This window comes from Heloderma suspectum, chromosome 1, assembly GCF_057233095.1.
Source record: "Heloderma suspectum isolate Gila_16-S chromosome 1, 16-S_ref, whole genome shotgun sequence".
In the NCBI taxonomy this organism is placed as follows: domain Eukaryota; kingdom Metazoa; phylum Chordata; class Lepidosauria; order Squamata; family Helodermatidae; genus Heloderma; species Heloderma suspectum.
The window spans coordinates 417,007,857-417,022,789 of record NC_139458.1 but is presented as its reverse complement, the minus strand read 5'-3'; the positions used below and the strand labels follow the sequence as shown (position 1 = coordinate 417,022,789).

Below are 14,933 nucleotides of genomic sequence, written 5' to 3'. Positions count from 1 at the left end.
CCCCCTGGACCGTGTACGTCACTCCAGACTCACATGTTTCTTTGAGGGTGATGATTCGGCTAGTTCTTGAGTTACTAAGAAGGCAACAAAGATATTGGTAAGAAAGTCAAGAACTCCCCTTTTGAGTCATCCTCCCAATATGATACAGCTAAAACCGGCCTTTTGTCATTCCAATCAGCCCCCATTGAAATCAGATCGATTCTTATATAGGGAGGGGTGGGGGAAGGGAAATATAGAGTAGCTCCATCACAATCTTGTAGGTTGAGTTGCAAAGATGGCCCTGCATCCATGCCTCCGTTTCTATGACGCTGCCCCTGGTGAAGAATCCTGCAGATTTCAAACTCCTACCGCAAAGCTACATTCCATCAGTAGATAAGTGAACATGGCAAATGTCTTTTCTTCCTCTGTTCAATAATATTAGATCTATATCTATATACCTATATTTCTTTCTCTCTCTCTATAGATATACATATAGATACTATCTCCGATAGTTCTTTTAGAAGCCCTTTATGTGGCAGTAGGCTTCCAGAGATGAGAAAAATATGTATAAGAGCCAAAGGAGCACAAAGAGGCATGAGGTCAGAATCTTGGCAGTCCGCGGCCCACCCAGCTCACCTCCAATCTCCGGTCTCCGCCGGTAGAGGAGCACGCCGACACTGATAAAAGCAAATATAGTGAAGAGGGTGACGGAGAAAGCCAGGGTGCCTGGTGCGACTTTAAACGGTCTGCCGTTGGCTGCGTGGTAGATGGCGGCGATGGACCAGGCTACGCCGATCCCCAGGAAAACATTCACAGCGTTGCTGCCGGTGACATTACCTATGGAAGCATCTGCATATTGATCTTGCATTGCTGCTACTTTGCTGGCAAATGTATCTGCGAAGTGAAAAGAAACATGATTATGTATCTTAGATGTCATGTCCTTCCCCACCACTCCAAGGAGCTCAGTGTGGTATTTTAGGGTGAAGGGACATGTAGCACCGTTAACAGCGGCCACAGCGGGTTCTTCATCTGCACTGTGAAGCCGGCAGTGCAACATGCCTCATGTACATCCACACAACAACCGGCCAAAGGCAGAGGTAGGTCAGTATTGTTACACCCCTTGCTGCAGATGGTGTGTGTGTGGGGAGGGACTGCAGTTGAGAGAGAGTAGCTTGCTGTCTTGTGAGTTCATGGCATATATGAGATTTGAACCAGGGACTTCTGGATTCGTAGCTCAGTTCTTAAGTCACTTCGCTGCCCCAGCTCACATATAATGCAAAGCAATAGTTAACACTAGGAAGGGAAGAGAGGAAGAACATTACGTGCTCTTGAGTGTAGCCCCTGCACTGCAAACCATGGCTGGGTTGGAACCAGACTTACATCAACCCTGGGGTCTCCTCCTCTCTCTCTGTATTTCAAAGCATTGTTGGTTATCCCCCAGCCCTCCCCACAACTGCATCCCATTGTTCTACTTTTCGGATGCATTTGTTGACCTTGTGATGCTCCAGCAACAAATACCCATTCCTATTTCACTGCCATGAAAGGAAAACATGTTTCATTTAACACCCACTCCCAATACATTACTGAATCTATTTTGTAGGAAGGTTTAAGGGTGATCCAAGACAGAGGGCCAGTTTGCATGTCATGATAAGCCACATGACAGTAAGCTATGGTGGGTTGGTTGTTCACTCGCTAATCCAAGTTACTCCTGCCAGATGATAAGGTGCTCTGCGGCTTGCTGTAGCTTGTTTCTCCTTTAGTCCTCCCGCCCACTCCTGACACATATCCCATGGGCCTTTGCAGCACAAACTCAGCAGCCTCGGAGGTTTTGTAGAATTTATTTTTACCTTCAGGGAGATTTGTGCATATTTAACTTTTTATTCACCTTTGGGGAGATTTGCACAAATTTAGTTTTATTTAAAGTGAAGCAGTTACTGTGCTTTAGTGGATTTGTGCAAACCTCCCTGAAAGTTAAAGAAATAAAGTTACGTTTGTGCAAATCTCCCTGAAGGTGAAAAAAAGTTAAATATGTAGAAATCTCTCCAAAACTGGGAAAAAACCCATAAAATTTGTGGAGGTCTCCTCAAAGGTGAAAAAAATAACATGAAATTTGTGCAAATCTCCCTGAAGGCGGGGAAAAATAGCGTTAAAATTTGCTCAAATCTTCCTGAAGTTGTGTGTGTGTGTGTGAAAATAACGTTACATTTGCACAAATCTCCCTGAATGTGAAAACAAGTGTTGCTGTCTAGGGAGGCGACAAAGTGGAGAAATAAACTGAATAGTGTCTTTTCAAGATGTAATAGAGAGGGGATATTGTTAGTCAGATTGCGGCGGGGTTTTTTGCTGCTCTTGCCAAGTAGCTCTCTCATCGTTTTAAACAGCCCATGCTGAAGCTGGGTTTGGACATCATGACAAGCCCCCTGAGAAAAAGCAAGCCCAAACAACCCTACCACATGCCATGGCTTCTCAGGGTGGCTTGCTTGTGAAAAACACAACAGAAAAGCTGTGCTGGGTTTGGCCATCATGCTAAGCCGCCCTGCAACAGGGATGTCAGAGGAATCGCTTTGTGGGGTGGAGCTTGACAAACTTTCTTTGGTTCGTCCCCCCAGACTTTGGTCTGTTTTCTGCTGCAGAACCTGACTCGGTCTGCAGCGAGTTGGGCCAGTTGGTGGATATTCCATGTGTTTAATTTGCGCAAACTGTGGCTGAATCTCTATCTGTGCAAATTACAGCTGGCCACCAAAACAAGAACAAAAAGAAAGAAACAAAAAAAGTTCCTGGAGTTTGAGGGAAAAGCTGTGGCTCAGCCTGTAAATGCAAACCAAGTTGGGCACAGTGTGGAACTCCACTGAGCCAAAGGAGAAATGGATTTCCCAGAGACAGACATCGCTACCCTGTAACGACCCATAGTGACAACCCACCATGGCTTACTTAGTGTGACATGGGAACCAGGTCACTGCCATGAGCTGTTCAAGACAATGAATACTTAATGCACTTCAGCACTCTCTGATCACCTTGGGTAAAAGGAGATAAAGAGCAGCTCAAAATAAGTAGTGGTTGTTCAACGTTTCATTCCCTTCTGCAGAAGGAATTTTAGGGACGTGTTCTTCCCATGGAGATTTGAATGCAGAATTATGAAATCCCAGCTGGCAGCTCTGCTCTTCTTTCCCAGGCAAAGAAAAGGCCACATAAATATAGCACGGAAGTTAATTTACAGTGAAATTCAAAAGCTGCTTTTACCAATAAAAATAGCGCTGAGGAAATTTCTGTAATTGCTGTAGAAAGAAGGCAATTTCACTGCATTTCTGTCTCCACAGTAACTTAATAATTATGCTTCATAATTGTCGTCAAAATGACAAGGGCTCCTAGACAGCTATCTATGTGACAGCCACAGGGACTCCTGACAGACACTGCATCACAACGTCAGGTCTACTGCCCAGGGAATATTTTTCAGTCACATAGATTATTCCCACAACTACAACAATATTACATTAAGGCAGGCTTTTGCATTCTTTAGGAAAGGTTTGGGCTTTATCTGACCTCTGCAAAAAGCTGGAGAGTAGACACCAAGACACAACCATATATGCCTTCACCACTTGAATTTGTTTACAGAGGAATGCTACAAAATGCAAGCTGCCCTCAAGCAGTCTTAGTGGACTGATACACTGCCATGCCTAAGGGTGTATCTCCACTAACAACATGCCAGTTTTATACCTGTTTAACTTTCACTACACCTTTAAAGGATACTGGGCACTGTCATGTGAGGATGCTGAGAATTCTCTTAGAGATCCTTAGCTTCCCTGATAGGATTACAGTTCCCATGATTCCCTGGGGAGAGGGAATTATGCTTATACCAGTTCAAGTGTGTTGTAGAGATACAACCATCAAGTGCAAGCTGTGAGCCAGGGTTCTGGTTTGAAGTTCAGCTTAGTCCATGAAATCACTAGATGGCCTCAGGTAGCCTTCCCCAACCAGGACTAGAACTCCCATAATTCTCAGCCAGCACAGCATTATGGGAATTATGAGAACTGTAGGTTGAAGAAGGCTGGCCTTAAGCAATCAACCTTCTCTCAGCCTCTACTGCTTTCTGACTGTTCAAAGCAATTCACATACATTATTTCAGTAATCCTTACAGCAGGTGTGGGGAGACTTTTTCAGTCCAAGGCCTGAATTCCACTCTGGGAAAAGTGTCGGGGTCCGCATTCCAAATGTGGGGGTGGCCAAAGGCAAAGCAGGCAAGGCCAAAGGCAGAGTGAGCAGGGCCAAAAGGCGTTCCTTGCCAATTTTAAGCCGACTCAAAGGTAAGCAGGACTAGTGTCTGTCTACTCAGATGTAAGCAGGAGTGAATCACTCTGCAGCACTTTCAAATAGCACCCCAAATACCAAGCCTCTGCATATCTATTCAGAAGTAGGCATGAGCAGCAACCTAGGCTTACAGCAACCCAACCTAGGCAGCAACCCAATAAAGTAGATCAGCGTTACTGTCCCCATACCACAGATGGCTTGTCTAAAGTAATCTAATGAATTTAGGGCAGAGGCAAAATTCAGACCAAGGACATCATAAGAACATAAGAAAAGCCATGCTGGATCAGACCAAGGGTCCATCTAGTCCAGCATTCTGTTCACACAGTGGCCAACCGTTGACTGGGAACCTACAAGCAGGACACGAGCGCAACAGCACCCTCCCACCCATGTTCCCCAGCAACTGGTGTACATAGGCTTACTGCCTCTGGTACTGGAGGTAGCACATAGCCATCAGGACTAGTAGCCATTGATAGACTTTTCCAGGAGTTGATCTAACCCCCTTTTAGAGCCATCCAAATTGGTGGCCATGACTACATCTTGTGATAGTGAATTCCATAGTTTAACTCTGCACTGTGTGAAGAAGCCCTTCCTTTTATCTGTCCGGAATCTCCCACCATCCAGCTTCATGGGATGACCCCATTGGGTTCTAGTATTTTAAGAGAGGGAGAAAAATGTCTCCCTATCCACATTCTCCAAACCATGCACAATTTTGTACACCTCTGTCGTGTCCAAACACCCCTATCATGTCATCCCGGTTCACAGTTCAATTTCTTAGCCACACTGCACTACATTAGCTCTCTTGCATGATGGCATGAAAGAATATGTCAGGTGAAGCAACCAGTAGACGGGTAGAGTACATGCAGATGGAAAAAAAGGTCCGTCTGCATGTACTCTACCAGTAGAATAGAAGTGACAGGGGAGTGGAGTTGTGGAACTGATTCACCTAACTATAATAAAACTTCCAGTGAGATCCGGGAGATGTAAAACTAACTCTGGGGATTTGTAAAGGGAGCGTCGCTAGATCAGGGGTGGGGAACCACTTTCAACCCCAGGGCCAAATTCAGTTTCAGAGAAGCCCTCGGGTGCCACGTTCCAGTGGTGGTGGTGGGCAGAGGTAGAAGAGGTGGGCCAGAAATACAATCCCACCCCCCCAGTATACTTTAACTTAAAACTCAACTGTCAGTAACTAAGCCTCAGGAGAGGTATTTCAACCTTTTAGCATGGGGAAAAAAGCCTCCACAAAGCTGGGAAAACCACCAAAAGAATCTATGGTTAGGGGAAACAGGGTGTGGCCACCTGGGGAACCCTGGTGGGGGATACAAGGTTGGAAAGGCTATAGACAGCCAACTGGAATCTAGCTATGATGACACATGCTGCGGCAATAACTTTCTAGTTTGGTTTGCTGTTGCATGTTCTGTGTGGGGCTGTTTTTGAAAAGTGTTTAAAAAGGACACTCAGTCCAGAATGTAGTAGTTAGCCGTCTAATGAGCATGAACGGGAGGGATTACACTGCATCTATCATTTAAGGAAGTGCACTGGTGGCTAGTTTATTCCCAGGCACATTTCAAAGTGCTATATTTCATTCAACAGAATGAAATTTAATACGGATAAATGCCAAGTTCTGCACCTAGGAAAAAGAAACCAAATGCACAGTTACAAGATGGGGGATACGTGGCTCAACAACACTACAAGCGAGAAGGATCTTGGAATTGCTGTAGATCACAAGCTGAATATGAGCCTGGAATGTGATGTGGCTGCAAAAAAGGCCAATGCTCTTTTGGGCTGCATTAATAGAAGCATAGCTTCCAAATCCCGGGAAGTACTAGTTCCCCTCTACTCAGCACTGGTTAGGCCTCATCTGGAGTACTGTGTCCAGTTCTGGGCACCACACTTTAAGATGGATGCAGACAAACTGGAGAGGGTTCAGAGGAGGGCAATAAAGATGATCAGGGAACTGGACACAAAGCCCTATGAAGAGAGACTGAAGGAACTGGGCATGTTTAGCCTTGAGAAGAGAAGACTGGGGGGAGATATGATAGCACTCTTCAAGTACTTGAAAGGTTGTCACAGAGAAGAAGGCCAGGATCTCTTCTCGATCATCCCAGAGTGCAGGACACGGAATAATGGGCTCAAGTTACAGGAAGCCAGATTCCGGCTGAACATCAGAAAAAACTTCCTGACTGTAAGAGCAATACGACAATGGAACCAATTCCCTAGGGAGGTGGTGGGCTGTCCCACACTGGAGGCGTTCAAGACGAGGCTGGACAGCCATCTGTCAGGGATGCCCTGACTTGGATTCCTACATTGAGCAGGGGGTTGGACTTGATGGCCTTGTAGGCCCCTTCCAACCCTACTATACTATTCTATGACATGCATTACCTTGCATATCGCTAAAATGCACATTCACACATATGAGCAAAATATGAGCAATTTTGATAATTGTGAAGTGACCTAAATCAGTGCCATTAGGGAAAAAAAACCAACAAACAGTAATGCAAATGAAATGTAGTCCTCAAAGTCAAGTACAATGAAGGTCAAGATGCAGTTCTTTAGCCACATACTGAGGAATAATCTTTTTAGTTTAAACAAGGCTACTTGGGAGTAAATTGAGTAAGGTGTACAGCCTAAGGCTGCAATCAACAACATCTTGATTCCTCTGGAACAATCCACTAGATTCTAATGGATATGTTTTGGAATAAATGGGTTGAAGATTGTTAACTAAATTGTCCACATACAATCTGTGTTACAAATTGCATAAACACACAGTCCAGATGGAGAATCCTGGATTGTTGCCAGGTCTCCTGGGATCCCTCGTGTACATTGGCAGGGAAACATTGGCAGGGAATTAAATTATTGTGACTGTATTTGTTTTTAGTTTTTTTTTTTTACCTGGCACTGACGTTCCCAATGCAACAAATACAACTGCAGTTACTGAATCCTTCAGGCCAATGGTGCAGCCAAAATGGGATGCCAAGTCCCCGATGAATGCTGTCAGAAGGCCAATCATTAAGATGGATACAACAAAACAAGCCCAACCATTCCAGTAGTCTGTTGGGGGAACAAAGGCAAAAAGGACTTTCCAGAAGACGGTCAGAAAGTGCATCACATAATCAAAGCAGGATGGCAGCTTCTCTTCCCCACATTCATCATCGTCATCATCCTCTCCTAGAAAATGAACATCAGAGAGACAGAGAGAAATGTCAGTGAAAAATCAGTTTTCTCTAGTCATGTAAAGCTGGTGCATACAACTATCCCATTTGAGGTGGATGCTTCCCAGATAGTAAGGTTGGAAAAGACCTTGGTGATACTCTTGGGTAGACAGAACTGGCCTAGATGGACCAATGAAATGACTCCATAGAAGGTGATTTCATATGATATGATATGATTTCATATGATCATATCATATGATCATATGCTTTATTACAGCCTTCCCCAACCTGGTGCCCTCCAGATTTGTTAGACTGCAACTCCCATAGTTCCCGGCCAGCACGGCCAATGGCCATGCCATTTTGGCAACTGTGGCAGGAAATCTAAATGGTATACCTCCTCACCACATACCGCCTAAATAGTATACCTCGTCACCATCCACAATGCATGTCTAGCCCTTCCCAAAGCTGCTGGCACACAAAAATCCATATGCCGTTGCTGTAATGAAGCACACTATTAAAGTGGTTTGTTGATATTGCACTGCACTCCTTTTCCGTCACTTTAACACTCCACAAAACCAGCACTATAACCCCAAATCATGTTTTAAAGGACAGATTGAGTAAAGGCACATATATACAAGGCCATCTTTTTTTAAAAGGGGGCTGTCAATCTATTACAGAATTTTCAGTGATTAATCACCTGCTGTTAACCAATAGATTGATTAACTAACAATATATATAAAATATCACCGCAGTCTCAATATAGGTGCCTTTTTTGAAAAATGAGGGAAGTACAAGATAGCATGCAGCTTAATAAACAAAAGTTATCACTCATAGTCAGCAGGAAAGGCCATCTGTAATGTTGATCACACATTACGGTAATACACCAAACCCAAAGTAACCCTTTCCCGCCAATAAATAAGAATGACCTTAACTCACAACCCCACATTATACCCTCATGACTAATCAACGAATGCTTTTGTTAGTTAATGTATTGATAGAAGGTTGCAGCCCTCATTTTTTTTTCACCTGTAAAAAATATTTGGAGCATTTGCCATCTTCTGATGGTGTCCCAAAGAGTACTTCCGCCCTCTGTTCTGTACTCCCCAGTTCCCACTACCTGTTTCTGGGGGCTCCTGCCTGGCTCCTGCCCTTGGCATTCCCAGGGACAGTGCCAAGAACTGGCATCGTTGGGTGTCATCTGAGGCCCACACCCCACTGCCCATCACTGACGTGACGTCTGCGTCTCCTCCTCTTGCTGAAGCTGCCTGTCCACCTGCTCGTTCTGAGTGAGTGAGCAAAGAGAGCTAAAAGGAGATGGAGCAGTAACCTCCTCTGTCTCCACGGGGGGTGGCGCTGATGGGGCCCATAAACACATAAGACAATCTGGGCTGGGTAAGACCAAAGGCCTACCTCAGGGATTGGAAATGTGTGGCCCTTGCAATGTTGTTGGACTGCAACTCCCATCATCCCTCACCAGTGGCTATGATGGCTAGGGCTGATGGGAGTTGCAGTCCAACAACATTGCGAGGGCCACATGTCCCCCAACCCCGGCCTATCTAGGCCAGCGTTCTGTTCCCATAGTGGCAACCAGATGGCCATGGGAAGCCCCAAAGCAGGACATGAGCACAAGAGCACTCTCCCGCCTCTGTTTCCCATCAACTGGTATTGAGAACCAGCCTCTGATACTGGAGGCAATATATAGCCATCATGACCAGCAGCCATTAGTAGCCTTATCTGGTGTGAATTTCCCTAACAGCCTTTTAAGTCCATCACATCATGTGTCAGCGAATTCCATAGTTTATGTGAAGAAATACTTCCTTTTGAATCTCCCGCCACTCAGCTTCACTGGATGATTCTGGGTTCTAGTATTATCAGAGAGGGAGAAAAACTTCTCTTCCCGCTTTCTCTACCACTAGTGGAGGCTGGTGGCTCCGATGTCAGTGGGGCTGTGAATCCACTCTGGGTTTCAGTCAGAACCTTGGAATCCGCCCCAGGTTTCAGTCAGAACTCTAACAAAACTCTCCAAGGTACAAACTGAAACCTGGAATGGATTCCAAGGTTCTCACTGAAGCCCGGAGTGGATTCACAGCCCCACTGACACTGGAGCTACCGGCCTCCACTGACTACCACATACATAATTTTATACAGCTCTATCATCTCCCCCCTGATCTGCTTTTCTTTTAAACCAAGGGTGCAGAACCTTAAGGCCCAATCCGGCCCTCTTGGGGTTCCCAGACGGCCATGCCTCTTCCCCCTGGTCCCACTATCTCGCCCAACCACAGATGGTTTTGTGGTTTCCCAGCTTTTGCAGATTCCCCCAAAGACCCAATTCTCAAAGGCTGAAATGCTTCTCCTGAGGCTTCATTACTGGCATGAAGAGCTTCATGCTACAATATGCTGGTCTTTTGGCCATGCTGCATTTGTCTTTGGCCCTCCCACATTTGCCCTTGGCTCCACCCACCACTGGAATGTGCCCCCCCCAACTTATCCAAAATGGAATTTGGCCCTCTGGCAGAAAGAACTTCTGTTCCCCTGTTATAAAGTTAAAAACCCCAAATATTGCAACCTTTCGTCATAGGAGATTTGCTCCAGCTCTCCGAGCATTTTGGTTCCCCTTCCCAGCTCCAAAAGGCTAGTCTACCTTCCAAATTTTTTGTTATTAGCCACTTTTATTGTCATATCACACTGTACATCAACAGCGAAACATAAACCGACATCATCCCACATGCAGAGCCCTCTCTCCCTCGCCAGAAATCCCACACCCTGATTACCCAGCCCACCCACCTGAAATTGTAAAGAAAAGAGGGCTGAAGAAAGTAAGAAGAGAGAAGGAGAAAAGAGAGAGAAGAAACCAAACAAAACACACAAGCTACTCACTTTTCTTAGATGGCTCTGCATTGGAGAAATGGATAAAATCCAACTGTTAATCTCCCCCAAGGTCTAGTAATTTCTTTGCATTTCTCAGTATTGTTCCAACAGTATTTACCAACATTACTTTCCCCTCCTTACTGGTTAGTCCAAAATAGCATGGACCCAGCACACCTGTCTAATTTTTTAAGAAGTGCCACACGTTCCTGATCTGAGACTTGTGTGTGCGGGAAGGTTTCCCCTTGCTTGGGGACATGGGGATGTGTGCTGCACCCAGTGGCTTCTGTTTCAAACGTGCAGAGCTCTCCCCCCACCGCTCTGAGAGGGAAGGCACATATGTATTGAATGCAGTGAAGGTGTTTCCAGAGCAGCTCCATGTTTTAAAAAATGTGACATCAGCCTTCACCTTTAGGGCCAAACTAGCATCCGAGGCCACTGCTGGGCCCCTGGCCTAGCTGCCCTTGCATAGAGGGCTGTGGTCTGTTGCCTCCACAATGGCACTGTTGGGCCAACATAGACGTGACGGTGTCCAACCTACATGTGAGAGGCCTGTCGCTTCAAAAGTGGAAATGCCTGCCCCACATACACAGTGGGAAGTGGCCCCCCAATTTAGAGAGCAAAAGGAGTGCTTGGGGGGTGGGCAGGCTTCTCCGCACAGGGCCTGTGTCAAAGACTGGCATGGCTCGGCACTTGCTGAGGACCCACATTCCAGCAAGGGGCCCACAGATAATTTCCCCCTGGAGTTGCTCCTCCTTTTCCCCATGGCAACCTGCTGGTTCACCTGCCTCTTGCTCTGGCCCAGGCAACAGTGGTGGTGAGGAGGAAATGCAGTAGATGCCACGGCCTACTTGCTCACAGGCTCTCTGCCTGGCACGTCAGCAAGTGGTAGCAACGATGAGAATGGGGATGAAGAGCAATAGAAGCGGGTGACAATGGCAGTGAAAAGGTGGGCTCACAGAGGGAGGGGGCCCATGGAGGGTGCCTTGCCCAAGAGCCTTCAGAAACCTGGAGCTGGCAGTGCCACCACATGCCTGTCACTTGCTCCCCCCAGCCTCTTGCACCCCGCCCTCCCCAAGTAGCTTTCTCCTAGCAGAGCACACTTCGGTAGTGGATCTTAGCTGTTGCCATCATGTGTCCATTGGCCCTCAGAGCTTCTGAAAATGTGGCTTTTAGTAGAGCGACTATTATCTCTCCCTGTCACTGACCATTTCTCAGACCTAAGTGCCTTACCCACAAGACCCCTCTGTGGGTCTTCTCCATTTGCAATACCACTATGGAAGTGGACTTTAATAAAAGGAGTTTTCACGGCTGAGCATTTTGACTTTTTGTTTGTTTGGATCAACAGATGCAATTCTTGTTCTTGATGCCTTGTGGAGCACAAAAAACTGATATAATCATGTAAAAAGTGAAGAGCAGCAAGAGAGCACCAGGCAGCTGTTAAAGCCTGAAGCACTCAGGTGCTATCGCTGTGTGGCTGCCACATTTTCTCAGCGAGGCAATGATCCATTTTATTATGAAGCAAGGAAAATGCTGTGACTGTGTTTTCTCCTTTATGTTTGCAGTACAGAAAGAAACCTGCCTCTCGCCAAATACACCAACATCAATGCTTCCCTGCTGCATGGTTGCAATAAGCAACAGATCTCCAACAGCCTGCTCTCATGACTTCTTATCGTAGAAAAACAAACCCTGGCGGAAGGCCCAGAATAGCCAGAAATATTTTGGGTGCCTCATTGTCAGCTGGGAAAGCTTTGTAAGTCAACACAGAATGGTAGAATCCTACATACAAATACTCTAGTTGGGTGGCCAGGTTTCCTACTTTACAGAGGACAGTCCTCTATTCGAAGGTGTCCTCTGTTTTGAAGGGCTGTCCCGTCCAAGTCCAGTTTAATGATAAAGAGTCATTAGACGAGAGCGCACTGGCGGTTTTGCAGTTGCCCATCAACAGCATCTGGGCAGCAGACTGGGTAGGCACGAGAGTCATAATGAAGCCATCATGGTGAAATGTACTGTATTTCTATGTTAATTATAGTTGTTATTTTTTAATTTTCAGATTTATTAGTGATTGTAGGCCACCTTGTGCCATTTTTGGTAGAAAGGCGGGGTACAAATCAAATCATAAATACATATAAATCAGTACGTGCAAATGTTATGCAAATTTGTGTCCTCTTTTTGGGTGATGCATAAGTGGCTACCCTACTAGCTGTGCAATCCTATGCATGTCTACTCAGAGGTAAATGTGTTTATGATTGCAGCCAAGCCTGAACATGGCACAACACATTACGAAGCAAATGCAGGATTCCCAAGGGGTGTTTGCCTTGTAACACTAATGCATGAATGGGGCATTTGCAGGGGAGAAAAAACGGGTGGTGTGCTTAACCCTTTACCTGCCCTATTCTTTCCCATAACCATCCCTGCAATAATGTTCTTCCCCAGTTGACTTCAGGTCTGGAAATAAGCTTGGCTGGGGTGGGGAGGCCTTAGAGAGGATGGCCGGGGAGGGGGGGCCGCGGGGAATAATGGGGCAGAATTGGCATGTGAGGAAAGGGTCAAGCACTATCCCAAACTGCATTATCATTCACTGACAAATGCATGTTTGCCAGCGTGATGTGTAGTTCTACTCTAATAGGTTTAAGTTCAAGTTGTTTAATTTATTGAATAATTTTAACAGCTGAAAATTTAATGTTAATAACGTTTTTTATATAAAGAGCCAAATGCCCATCAATTTGTTCTCAAGTGAAGAAAATCAATGACTATCCCAGCCAGGAAAATAAGGTAGTTCAGGCATGGCTAGCTAGAATAAAATTACTGTTCAAATCATCAAAGTAAGGACATAAAAAATCCCGTTCACCCTTCTTCTTGCTTGGTCGGTACATGGAATAATAGGAGCTGTAGCAGGATATCGCTGCTTTCCTTGTTGGTCAATCATTCCAGTGCCTTTGACCTAATCACAGCAAGGCAAGGGCAGGTTTTCTCAGCAGTTGAGTAAAACACAGCCTGTATATTTTTTTGTTTTTTGCTTATTTGTGTACATGTGCATTCCAAGTTTCTGTTTCAGCAAACACAAAGGGGCTAACAAAAATTAAACACAGAATACACATAAAACCAAACAAACACAATAAAAACAATTGTTAAAACATTAACTAAACGTTAACTAAACCAAAATAAAACCAGCAGAACAAGGAAACATAAGCATCTTCAACTTGCTTCTCTATGCTCCAACCCCAAAGGTTTGTGAAATTAACTATATAAAGTGGCCTTCCCCAGTCTCGTGCCTTCCAGATGTGTTGGATTGCAATTCCCAGCCAATGGCCATGCTGGCTGGGAATTACGGGAGTTATAGTCCAACACATCTGGAGTGTGCCAGGTTGGGAAAGGCTGATGTAAACAACAACAAACAGAGGTAAGCATTGAGAGATGCATAGGCTTCACTTTCATCAAGCAAACTTAGCACTTGGAAAGCTCTCCTTACTTGCTGGTGTTGTTATTTAGGGAATCTCAGTGATGGGAATCTCACATCAAACTGTCCCCTGTGCAATTGTCTTGGGGCTGCCATTGCGCACCTGGCCAAACTGTGCTTGCACAGGGATACCTTCAGGGTGAATGGGGGTTTCCACAATGGCACTATACATGCAACCTCAACCATTTCTACAAAGGTAGGCGCTGCTGTCACTGGAATCAGAATGACCACATGTTCATGTCAACACCTCTCCATGAGTACAGCCTGCCCACAAGCCCAATGGTGGATCCATGTGGCCACCCCTAAGTAGGGTGATTCTGAAAGGTGTTGCCAGACTATTTCCATTTTGTCCTCATTCCTCCATTTTGACTGTTTCATGCTGCTAAGCTGGCAAAGACTAGCAGGTAATGGTGACAGGGCTTGACTCTCAGGACCATCCACCCTTGAAATGTGGGTGTGTGTCTGTAGTATCCTAGCACCTGAATGCCCCAAGCCATGGTAATCTCAGATATGCTGAGCCACTCTCCCCTGCACCCTACATGCAACCAGGGTAAAACCCTGCCATTCAGTAACTGGCAAGACCAAGAGCCCTGTGCACTGTTGTGACTGTTCCATTAAGCTTTCCATCAAGTGTATATGGCCTCCTTTTCAGAAGGTAGCTCTAGCATCTCCACCTTTTTGTTATCCTGGTAAACCCCTTTCCAGTAGACGCTCTGGTCTTTTGTTTCATTAGAAGTATAACTGCGTTAGGGACCCTGTGCTTGGTGTTTTTCAAAAGCATTGCCTGCCTGTCTCCTAGAACTCCCAACTGGGTGCCCATCTTTGTGCCCCATCACCTTGAATTCCTGCCTCGTGGAAGCTCTACTATGGCATGGGAATACTTGATCACCCTTGTGCTCCTGCCCAACAGATCAGCTACGTGGCCTGGGAACATGTGATTTTCCTGCTTTTGGATGAGATGGCTAGATAGCATCACTGATGCAATGAATATGGACTTGAGCACGCTCCGGGAGAGAGCGCAGGGCAGGAAGGCCTGGCGTGCTACGGTCCATGGGGTCACGAAGAGTCGGACACGACTGAACGACTGAACAGCAACAAAACCCATGAAACTAAGGTTAGGTAATCACTCCTTCCTTAAAACTCTTATTTGTACAAGGTGGGTGGAATCAAGGCTC

General features: G+C 45.7%; 1 protein-coding gene across 1 annotated transcript in view; it reads right to left on the bottom strand.

Annotated features, from left to right (window-relative positions):
* Positions 1–496: 496 nt before the first annotated feature.
* The window catches only part of SLC8A1 (solute carrier family 8 member A1), a 344,239-nt gene continuing 329,802 nt past the window's right edge, over positions 497–14,933 (bottom strand). Inside the window, exons 8-9 of the mRNA XM_084829117.1 lie at positions 7,174–7,449; positions 497–873 (exon numbers count right to left, since the gene is read on the bottom strand). Of these exons, the coding sequence (XP_084685243.1) occupies positions 497–873; positions 7,174–7,449 (653 nt within the window). The remainder of the gene's footprint in view (positions 874–7,173; positions 7,450–14,933) is intronic.